Source organism: Xenopus tropicalis, chromosome 5 (assembly GCF_000004195.4).
Source record: "Xenopus tropicalis strain Nigerian chromosome 5, UCB_Xtro_10.0, whole genome shotgun sequence".
Lineage (NCBI taxonomy): Eukaryota > Metazoa > Chordata > Amphibia > Anura > Pipidae > Xenopus > Xenopus tropicalis.
In genome coordinates, this window is record NC_030681.2 from 15,182,985 (window position 1) to 15,195,272 (window position 12,288).

General features: G+C 38.9%; 1 protein-coding gene across 3 annotated transcripts in view; it reads left to right on the forward strand.

Moving 5' to 3' along the window:
* ubr2 (ubiquitin protein ligase E3 component n-recognin 2) overlaps positions 1 to 12,288 on the forward strand; it is a 61,394-nt gene that overhangs the window by 1,602 nt on the left and 47,504 nt on the right. For all 3 annotated transcript variants that reach the window (XM_031902909.1, XM_031902908.1, XM_002934690.5), the window contains exons 2-7: positions 2,233 to 2,492; positions 9,575 to 9,653; positions 10,126 to 10,236; positions 10,893 to 11,023; positions 11,825 to 11,963; positions 12,069 to 12,131. In XM_031902909.1, coding sequence (XP_031758769.1) covers positions 2,233 to 2,492; positions 9,575 to 9,653; positions 10,126 to 10,236; positions 10,893 to 11,023; positions 11,825 to 11,963; positions 12,069 to 12,131 — 783 coding nt within the window. The remainder of the gene's footprint in view (positions 1 to 2,232; positions 2,493 to 9,574; positions 9,654 to 10,125; positions 10,237 to 10,892; positions 11,024 to 11,824; positions 11,964 to 12,068; positions 12,132 to 12,288) is intronic.

A 12,288-nucleotide genomic window follows, 5' to 3' on the forward strand; every position in this document is an offset into this window, starting at 1 on the left:
TTGGCATGGTTGGTTTAAATTTAGTTGACGTTTAGTTATGTATATTGATGGTGGTAGTGGCATACGTGTTGATAGGCGTAGATGCTTTGCAGTAGTGTTTTTAGAGCCAGAGCTAATGGTCTTCCTGGTTTCACGACCTTGATGAACTCAAAGGCCTTATGTCATTGGTGTACCCTAGCTACTGTATCTATTTACTGTAAAAATAAATAACCTTTACTTTGTGATAAAGATATGTATGAGAAGAGGCAGGGCTGTGGATTTGAAAGTATAGAATAAATTATACATTTTTCAATGTATGCTCTTTTGATTATGTATAGGTAATTGTCAGTAGCAATTTAGTAATACAGTGATATTAGTTAAACCCTTGTCTACCCCCAGTCTCACTCAGCAGGGTCTTCTTGAATTCTATATTGCTGCAACCGTAGTGCAGGTTAAGCAACCTTTACATTTTAAAACCCAGACTCAGTAATTCCAGTGTTGTTCCCCTTATAGGGGAAGCTAGCGTGATAATTAAAATTTAGTTACGTCCCATGGAAATAAGAGACTTTAAATACGATCAGTATTCTATATTGTTTATGAAGCCGTGGAGGTGGGGTATGTCTTGGGCGCCATTTGCTTTAGGCTCAGCTTTCTGCTCAACAGGGCATAGAAATAAAGGGACAGATAGACGCTGCTTTTCAGTATACTTGTAAAACCACAGAATAACTTATTTCATTGATGCTGGAAAAGTGCTTAAAATGGCAATTTCTTTAATTAGGCAAAATGTTATTGTAGGATTTACATTTCCTTAGAAGTCCATGCACAATATTATTAACTAATGTTCAGTATAGAAATAATTAACTAAATAATAAACTGCACCTTTTATGGGCTCGGGCACAAGGGGAGAAATGCTCCCTGAAATGCCATCCCACCGGCGAAAGAGGAAACTTCCATGATTTCGGGGAAATCGCTGCACCGCGTAGTCTCCCCGTCTGCCAGAGCCCTAAGGGGACACATTCCTGCCTCGTGTTCTGCATGTTTAACCTCAGTGCTTACTTCATTCAGATTCTTATTGTATGTACTGTATTGTACAACTGCATTTTATCTTTAATGCTAATGATACAACCCATTATCTGATTTTTCCTAGTTTGGTCACCCAGATGGTCCTAATTTAGCTCATCTGATTGGTCCCTGAATCAGAGGCAGTGTCTGTGTAGAACTGTCAGATAGGACCATATTGACAGCCTTGTTTATCTTCAGTGTTACATGCTCTCTATTCAATAAGGCTAATGCCAGACAAGGCATAGGGCGGATATTTTCGGCAAGCGGAAAAGCGTTTGCCGAAAATACCGCCCTACGCCTCCTACATGTGCCTGCACCTGAGTGAATGGAATATGCTCGGGTGCAGGCACATGTAGCAGAAATACGCATAAAAACGCGAGACAGGTTTGCCGCTGTGTGTATCTGGGGCCTTACTAGTTCCTGTAAGCTCTAAGTGGGATTTTGTAATGGTGGAGCCTTGGAGAGAGAGACAATCTTTTTTTAAATTTGAAACTGTGGCTATGTGTAGAATTTAGAAAGGTAATTTTACTTTTTGCTCTAATTCACTGAAATGTATTTTCATTGTTCGGTTTTTGTCTTTGTATTAGTTTCATTGTTATTTACTGTGTTTTATGATCATTTCTATACTGAAATAGAGAGGCAAAAAATGTTAGTATCATCAATTCCCAATTTTTAATACTGAATACATTTTTTAACATAAAAGAAAACACGTAGGAGCCGCCATGTTTATATCCTATTAAAAGTAGGATTTTGTTTAGTAAGAGTTTTTTCTTCCGCCGACTCTGGTGGTCTCCAGAGTCGCTGACCCACATTGTGGGGCATTGTGATGGGGACCATAGATTGTAAGCAGGAAATGATGTAATGGGCAGCGGCATATGCCTGTTAACCATTTCCAGCAATATTTAATACTGCTTAGTTTACAGTTGTGTTTATTTATAAACTAAGCTATAATTTTAAGCCTGTTGGTCTTTGCTTCCCATTAGGCACTGCTGATAAAGAGCAGGCACTGCAAGTGATTAGCAAATGTATTCTCTGTTGTGACATAGTAGGCGCTTGCTGTTTGCTGTTGTGGTCATATTTCTGTAAATGTAATACAGATAATTATAATAAGGCTACTTCCTGTGAAATACTAAGCATTTCTTTATATAACTTCCCTAAAATGATGTTTTTGTCTTGTTTGCCTTTTAAAAGAAATGGCTCCAAGCAACTGATCTACCTAAAGAAGTTTATCAGCACCTTGCCTACTATGTACCCAAAATTTACTGTCAAGGCTCCAACCCAACTCCAGAAAATGAGGACATGGTGGTCCAGCACGTTCTGTTGGGCCCTATGGAGTGGTATCTGTGCGGCGAGGACCCTGCAATTGGATTTCCAAAGCTTAAGCAAGCCAACAAGCCATCTCAGCTGTGTGGCCGGGTATTTAAAGTGGGAGAGCCAACATATTCATGCAGGTAATGGTTATTCTTTTTTTTGTCTTCATATTCTATAAAAAGCTGCTTTTTCTATTCTTAAAGCGTGCAATGTACAAAATTTGATTACCACATATCAGCCCCCCTGTGTATTGGACTCTTGTTACCAACAACTCTTGTTAGACAACAAAGGGTCAATTGAGGGGGGTTTTACTGCCAGTGTTCAGCCCAAGCCCTCAGCTCATGGAGTACACTGCCACGTCAGTGTTAATAGGACATGCAATATTTAGTATCAGTATATTACTTAGAGACGATGCATGGGAGCAGAATTCCAAGAACTGTCTCGGATTACTTCCCATTACTGTAACTGGAATTTTCCAAACGGCTGAACCCCCTGGGCCTCCTGTCATTGACTGGAATGGAAGTCACCTGTTTTCAATGGTTTCTATTCACGTTAATAAGAGGGGGTACAGTGCAGTGTCAAGACATTTCTCCGTCGCTAAAAATGTGCTGGCAGCGTGTCAGTAACCTTATGATACACATAAGCAGCCCCTGCTTGGAATTTCAGAGGAACAGTGTCAAACTGAGGATCTATATAATTTTAATCTGCAATAGATTGAGGAGCAGAGCACACCAAAATATAGAAAAAAAAAAAGAATCTATTACATCTTAGATACAAAAAACCCAACGCGTTTCAACCCCACAAAAAGGGGCCTTCATCAGGAGCGCATGAAATGTATTCTTTTAATGCATGTGCCCCTGGCGAAGGCCTCATTTTGTGGGGTTGAAACGCATTGGTTTTTTTGTATCCATGTTATTTAGGGTGCATGCACATAAAGAGCAAGGCTCTCTGCTCACTCTTTATACACATGCGTGTGACGTAGGAATGGTGGGTGCAACTCACTCGCTATGTCAGACACATACAGGTAGGGGATGATTTATCAAAGTCTGACTTTAAAAAGTACGAGTGGGAAAAAAATCGTATTAGATCCGAAAATTTCGGATCGCATTGTGGTCATATGAAAATATCATGGTACGATCTGAAAGTTCCGAAATTTTCATATCCGAACGATCATAAATGGTGCAAAAAACTTTCTGACTTTGATCCTTCAGTGCATGATTTTGGAAGCCTCCCATAGGACTCAATGGCACTCTACAGCTCCAACCTGGCCAAAGGAACAATACTACTACTTTCGTAGTCATTGTGTCAAATACGATTTTGTCACACAAATTGTCACAAAGTATGTAAAAGTCACGCAAATTAACGAAAATATCGTAGAAAATACACACAGTTCTAAAACTTTGAAAACATTTTTAGTATTAGGACTCAATCGTATATTGATAATTGGGCCCCAAAAGGTGCGAGTTGTGGTGTTCGCTCGTTACGCACATGTCTGTGCCCCACCATGGCTGCCCGCCCCAGGAGCTGTAGCACTGAAGGCGGGCTATTTAAAAAAAAAAAAAAAAAAAAAAAATCTATTGTTTCCCCCAATAGGATTGTGGGCTCTGTTAGCCCGCACCTTTGGTAGGGGAAGCAATTTCAGGGTGATAGGTGCCCTTTAAACACGCTCCTCCTGTAGGCAAAGTGGGTTAAAAAAGCTAGAGATGGTCTACAGCTCTCTAAATAGCCCATTTAGTGCTTCTTTTTTCTTTTGAATACAGTCAGCACTGCCAGCCATCATCTGGGAAACTTCAAATAGTTCCAATTGGTTGCCACGTTATTTTAAGGTTAATCATTAGGGGAGATTGCCTAAGGGCTCTGGTACACAGGGAGATTAGTCGCCCGCGGCAAAACTCCCTGCTCGCGGGCGACTAATCTCCCCGAGTTGCCTTCCCCCTGCCATCCCACCGGCGAACATGTAAGTCGCCGGCGGGATGGCAGACGCGGCGGGGCGATTTCGGGAAAATCGCGCGAAATCGCGCCGCCGCGTCTGCCATCCCGCCGGCGACTTACATGTTCGTCGGTGGGATGGCAGGGGGAAGGCAACTCGGGGAGATTAGTCGCCCGTGAGCAGGGAGTTTTGCCGCGGGCGACTAATCTCCCCGTGTACCAGAGCCCTAAAGAAGTATGTCAGTTTAGGGAGTAGGACCATTTTAAAGAGATTTATTCTGCCATTAAGGGACAAAGGTAGAGATGCCCATGCCTTAATTTTGGAGTTTAAAAGCTGGGGCAAGGTTCAAGTCCACAAATTTCTTAAGGTCTCTATGAATCCAGATCCCCAGATATTTGAAGGTATCAGACCAGGGTAAGCCCTGAGTTTGTGTGGGGGCACTAGGGGGCCTAGGGTCTATAGCAAATAGTATGGATTTACTCAAGTTTATCCTGAGGCCGGGAGTAGGCCGTATGAGTGTTGTTATTAGTTAATCTAAGTGCTTTATCTGGATTTGCAAGGTAAAGGAGGGTGTAGTCTGCATGCATAGAGACATCACCTCTGTTCACCTCACGTTATTTTAAAGTAATCTAAAATAAATATAATACTTTACAGGGGGTTTGTTTACACAGAACACAATCATAATTCTGTCTAGTTAAATAAAATGAAACATTGTCAACCAAAAGCAAAGCAAGCAAAATAATCCAAGGAAATCAGAGCAGACATAATCTCACTGTAGTTATAGAGCAGACAAAATATAAGATGGCCATAACCGCACCGATATTATCGTTCACAACCTCATTTGTACGATATTTGCTGCATGTATGGCAGATCGATGAGACGACCGATATCGGCAAAAGCCTTGTGTATCAGTCATCTCGGCGATTGGGCACCATTGAAGGTGCCCGAGCAAAAACTGTATTTAGGGCTGAATTGTCAGGTGGAAGTAGAATCCCTGTTGTTTCTACCTACATATCCGATGATTCAACCCTAAATAGCAATAGAGGAAACGAACAATCTTTCATGCGAAAGATCGTAATTGGTACGTGTATGGCCACCTTTAGACTCTTGGAATAACCTTACTTAAAACACATTTGGACTTGGAAACTAACAACTAATCTTCTTAAAATTCTTTTGTATTTAATAAGAAACTATTATTATCCCATAATGACCCCTTTCCAGGACATCCATTGAAACATTGTTGCCAGTTTTCTGCTACTTTATCTATTCATGGTTGTGTTTTCTTTTTCCCTTGCTAAGTTTTTTTTTTTTTTTTTTTTTAAATCTCAACAATTAAAGTAGTTTAAAGTATTTAAAGGTAATATAATAAGCTCTCAAAACAAGTTCTAGAGTTTACACTGGTGATTTGCTTGCCATAATTGGGTAAAATGAGCTTTGAAAATATACAACTTCAGTTGTAGCATAAAGCTGTCTTCACCTGCACTAATTGCAAATAAGTGTCCTGCTTAAATGTAGTTGTTTTTATTAGAGATGTTCCTATACATATTCATAGACAAAGATATCTGAAATATTAGTAGTTCTTGTGTTTGAGGCAAGTTTGAGACTCCCACTATCTGCATGCAATTCTGGAGACATTTATGTTTCAGACAAGACATTACTTGTATTTAACCAAATTTTGCACCAAGCTGTATACAGAATTGTTTGTTCCAGCTGCTGATGGACTGTGTTCTCCTACTTTGCGGCAAGAATTTTTTTGCATAGATGGGAGCGGAAGAACTTCACTGGCCTGTACAGAACCAGGATCTCACCCTAACCAATCTCCTGTGGGATGAACTGGAATGCTGACTGCAGGCTAGGCCCGATCCCCAATATTAGTGCTCAACCTTTTACTTATGGATGGAAGCAAATATACCAGTAATGAACATCTAGTGGAAAGCCTTCCCAGAATGTAGAGGTTATTATTGCTGCAGAGGGAGGGCCATTAGACATTTTGGACAGACAGGTGTCCACTTTGGCCGTGTAGTATATTCAGTGAATAATGTACCCCCTGTTGTAATATAATGATATTATAAGTCACCGACGAGTTCCATGACCACTTTAAGGCATGAGGCTGAGTGCTTTTATACAGGTTTGGAACTCCAAGGTGACTTTTATTATCCTCTTATTCAACACATATTAACTGTGACAAGCTTTTTGGAGCCTATTTGGGCTTATTAGGGTGGAGAAGGTAGTTTTTCACTGTTTGTGGATATACAGGTCCCTGAGAGAGGTCATTCTGTATTAATTTTAACTTGGACTTCATATATGATTAAATATTTTTCGTTTATGAGCTTTGAGTGCAGACCTTTATGTGTGTGTATAATGTATTATCTTCTATAATATTTTAGGTGTATTTTTTTATTGTCTATTAAAGATGCACATTTACACGTGGCCAAGTAAAAATAATAATTTGGTGTCTCCTGCACTACTTTGTTAAGCTGCAACTTCTTGCCGGCATTCATTTCTGTATTAATATGTCCATAGTTGTTCAGGAGGTTCTTGTATACAGATATGTTGTCTCTGCTGTAGAAGCCGACGGAAAGTCTGCAGGAGGAACTCCATGATGCAGTTGATCGTAGAAGAGTATTTCTTGAAGACTATCTATCTCCTTGAATTGAAATGGTGGCTTTCAATAAATAGATTGGGTTTTCACAAACAGGAAATAGATATTTGAACCCAGCCGTAAGCTTGACCTCAATTACAGTTCTGCTGTGAATCGAGAAGCTACAGTTCAGCACCACTTCCTGTCACAATGACTCACTTATCTGTCTCACCTAATCTCGCCGTCATCAAGCTACAAGCGGCTTCCCAAAATAGCTTCTCATAAGATCCTGTCATCATGCTCATTCTTAATAGTAGCAGGGTTTCACGTAAACGACCTCCGTTAGACGACTATACCTCGGTTCTTGTATTTTCCTTTTGTCTAAAAGAAATGTTAAGAACTATATTTCATTCTTTATTTGATTAGTCTGGATTGTCTTAGTGTTTTAGAGACTCAGCTTGTAGTTTCAGTCTTGCCTATTGCTTCTGCAGTGTCCAAGATTTTCCATGCTGTGGGCCAGTTATCTGTAATATCACGTGATGACATGATGCCATACAATAACATGTGATGACAAATGATGCCATACAATAACATGCAGTGACAAATGATGCCATACAAAGAGGGCTTGCGCATGCTGTGGGCCATAGGAAATTTCTTGGAGGGCCACATCCAGCCTGCAGGCCTTTAGCTGGACAAATGTATTCTCTGTCTTGATTATACCATTTTTCTCAGGCTGGCAAGTTATAGATACCATATACATCCTTTACAAGAAGCCAGCAAAGGGGAGGGGGGGGGGTATGGCCAGCCAAAAGTAGCTGTTAATGAAATAACCCTGCCATGGAATTAGAAGTAACAACCCTCTTAGTTTGCATCTCTGCCGTAGAGCCCAGTGGGATGTGATTGGCGCCCACTGGCAGCTACTATTTAAAGGGGTAATTTACCTTCATAATAAATTTAAGCAGGATAAATGCCTTTTTAATTACAGATATGGGACTGTTATCCAGAATGCTTGGGACCTGGGGTTTTCCGAATAAGTGATCTTTCTGTAATTTGGATCTCCATACCTTAAGTCTACTAAAATATAATTTAAACATTGAATAAGCCCAATGGGAATGTTTAGCCTCCAACAAGGATTAATTATAGCTTAGTTCCCATCAAGTGCAAGCTACTGTTTTATTACTACAGAGAAAAAGGAAATCATTTTTAAAAGTTTAAATTATTTGCTTATAATGGAGTCTATGGGAGATGACCTTCCTGTAATTCGGAACTTTCTGGATAACGGGTTTCCAGATAACGGATCCCATACTTGTACTTTGTTTTTTTACTGTCTTAACAATCAATTTATTTTGTTTCCGAAATCACCTCCAGTGGCAGCTCAAAAGGTTTAACTTAATACTGTCCCTTAAACAGCTGTACATTCCCCTTTGCAGTGGGTGCCATAAAGCTGCATTTCATTAGAGTGGTGAGTGCTCTGATTTTACGTGACCAGATTAGCCATATGACATTACAGCTGTAAGAGGCTCAGTGTGAAAGCAAAGCCCCACTGTTAAGGGGCAATATTTAGTATTACAGAAGGTACATAAAATTGCACCAGCAACTAATGTATCAGGTTGTAACAGTTTAGAGAGTTGTACTCTGTTGTCACTGGGGTATCTGACGGTAATTCATTCTTAAAATATAAATTTACAAAAATAAATTAATTGAAATCAGTTAAAAATGGTTAAGGTATACTGCAAACAACATATTTATTGCTGTTTTTCCTTGACACAGGTATGGGATCCCTTATCCGGAAACCCATTATCCAGAAAGCTCCGAATTACGGAAACCCTGTCTTTCATAGACTCCATTTAAATCAAATAATTCAGATTTTTAAAACATATTTCTTTTTTCTCTGTAATAATAAAACAGAACAATCCTATTGGATTGGAGTAATGGTTTATTGATTTCTTTAGTAGACTTAAGGTATGGAGATCCAAATTATGGAAAGACCTCTTATCTGGAGTACCCATGGTCCAGAGCATTCTGGATAATGGGTCCTATACCTGTACTACTGATTTATATAAGCACTAAGAATTAAATTTTTTGACGCTGTGATTTCCCATTCATAGGCATTGCATTAAATTAAAAGATACATTTTTTACAACTCTTTAAACAGCAGTTTAATAAATAATTATTGCATTTAATGATTTCATAACTGATGTATTGCAAACTGGACAGTTTTAACAAAACTGTTCCTAAGTGTTGTGAAAATGAATAACCAAAAGGGTAATAACAGATGAGACAGTTCCATGTGTCACAGGAACAGTTTCCAGTTCAGTGACGAAACTCTGAGATTTGCCCTTTCTTTGTTCCTATGGGAATCACGCTGCACTCATTGGTCAGGCGATGATTGGTCAAAAACACTGGCTGAAGGCATTTTTCAAGCAATACAAACCTGACCCCCAGATGCACCAGCGGACGCAAATATGAGAGTGTTGAAATCCACCCGACAAGCTGGAAAATGCTTGGATGACAGAGCTGGAAAATGCTTGGATGACAATTGTTTCTGAAGTTCCATGGAAAATAATTCTTTCTACTGCAATACTTAAGTCTATAAAAATATATGCTGTTGGCTAAATCTAATAGATCTGTAGAGCAAAAGTGTTATAACTACCAATGTTTTCTTAGCTTTTTTATTCAGTCTCCTTTCTTTATGCTTTTATATTTTCCAGGGACTGTGCAGTCGACCCAACATGCGTTTTATGCATGGAGTGTTTTTTAGGAAGTGTTCATAGAGAGCACCGATATCGGGTACGTTTAATGTCATGTGTCTTATTTGTTCATAGAAGAGATGTATTAATAGTAAGTTTTCATATTAAAAGACTGAACTAGGCCCTAGGTAATAATACTCAGTAAACAGCTAAGTCATGGGTTCCTACTGATTTAAATACTCATAGCATTCACAGAATTCTGTACTTGCTACAGGATATGTCCTGCCTATTACTGCAGGTTGCTTCTTCTATCTTTGTCAAGGAATTAGAGATACTAACAGCATTGTTCAAAACTATCCCACATTAATATCAATTTATTCCTGTATGCTTTTGTAGTGTTAGGATGATAAATGTTTTGTGCATAGTAGATTGGTGTGTTATAGCCAAGTTGACTGTGAAATAATCTGTAAGAAAGAGAATGCACTGAAGAGCACATCACTTGTTACTTGACTGCACTGTTACTACACCTCACTGGGGATCCAAGGTGCTATTTCTTTCTGTATCTATTGCAGATGACAACGTCAGGGGGTGGAGGATTCTGTGATTGTGGAGATGCTGAAGCATGGAAAGGAGGGCCATACTGCCAGAAACATGCACTGAATATCTCCGAAAGTGAGACAGAGGTATTTAATGATTAAACATATAATGTGAATTACATTATGTAGTGCTACAGTGTGGTCACTTCACATTTATTTGTATGTAATTGTCAATGAGCCATGTAGACTCACGCTAACACCCCCGCCCCATAGTAATGTCATATCAGCTGGACTTGCTGTGTTTTCCTTAAAGATGTTTCGCCAGTCATCCCACTGGCTTTCTCAATTCTGAATTATGAAGATCCTGAGAAGATTCTGAATTGAGGGATGACTGGTGAAACATCTTTAAGAAAACCACAGCAAGTCCAGTTGATCTGACTTATTACTACAGATATACCATGACCTGAATGAATAAGAATCTTCACAGACATAGTTTATAAGTGTTGTAAAGCAGTTTATGTAATGTTTTAGCGCTTTTAAACTATTTACAATCATTTAGGTGCAAGTGGTAAAGGATACCAAATCCCTAAGGGTGTTATTCACTTATACTTATCCTAAACATTATTTGGTTTTCTCTACTTTAGTATGTTCTGTTGCACTCCAGGACCACCTACTCTAAAACCCAAGTGCTACCTTTACCAGGGTGTTTTTTTATTATTTTGGTCACTCAGAATGTCTTTGCTCTCGTATCTGTCTATTTAATATGTATTTGTTTAAATAATAATATCATATACTTTCCCCAGGACCCACTAATTCATTTGTCAGAAGATATGATAGCAAGAGCATATAATATGTTTGCCATTATGTTTCGCTACGCAGTGGATATTCTGACCTGGGAGAAGGAGAATGAGCTGCCTGATGGATTAGAGTGTGTGTGAGTATCTTTCTGCCAAGTTAAAAGTTGTTAGGTGTTCCATTAATGGAAACTTGCTTGGCTTGCTCATAGAATCTAAGGGGATAAACATTTAAACTTGATGACTGCCCTAAAAGGGAGTTTTAAACTTTGAGTTAACTTTTAATATGATGCAGAGAGTAATATTTTGAGACAATTTGCAATTGTTCTTGTTTATTATTTGTAGTTTTTTAATTATCTCAATTTTTGTTCAGCAGCTCTCCAGTTTGGAGTTTCAACAGATATCTGGTTGACAGGGTCCAAATTACCTTAGCAACCAGGACTTGGTTTGAATGAGAGACTGATAAATTTATAGGAGAGGACCCATATAGAAAAATTTGTTATATGGAGTAACAATAACAATAAAACGGTAGCCTCAAGGAGCAATAGTTTTTTGGCTGCTGGGGTCAGTGACCCCCATTTGCAAGCCGCAAAGGGTTAGAAGGCGCATAATTCAAAAACGATAAATAATAAAGACCAATTGAAAAGTTGATTAGAATTGGCCATTCTATAACATACTAGTTAACTATAAGGTGAACCACGCCTTTTAAAAGGCTCCTTATACTAAACAATGGATAATTACAACCAAATAGTGTGCATGGAGATTCTTTCAGAATATGACAAGGTTACTTTTGCTTGACTTTATCGAACAAGCCAATATTCTTCCATTTTTATGGTAATGTGTCCACTGGGGGCACTGTTCTATAGCATTTTATAATTTTAAAAGAGGTAAAAGTGTGATAGCTATCACTTATTATTAAAAATTGCATCAATTTGTTACAGGAAGAAAGATGATACCTATTACTGCATGCTTTTTAATGATGAAGTACACACATATGAGCAGGTTATATACACTCTTCAGAAAGCTGTCAGCTGCAGCCAGAAGGAAGCCATCAGTTTTGCAACAACGGTGGACAGGGATGTAAGTATCTCAACTCCTATTGCATTTGTGCCAGTTGCATGATTGCAAATATATATTAATTAAGGTGTTTATATTTCTCACCTACTATGTTATTTCCTTTTTAAGGGGCGGAGATCAGTTCGAAATGGGGACTTTCAGTCTTGCGAGCAAGCAAAGTCGGTCATAGTGGTGAGAAACATCTGTTTTTAAGTTCGTAAAGACAACTTAAACTGGCATGGTGTAACAAACAACGAGTCTTGAGCTTTCCTTAATGATTTAATATGCTCAACAGGCCTACATGCCCCAAACAGCACTTCAGATAGAGCTATGCAAGGCAAGTTAGTTG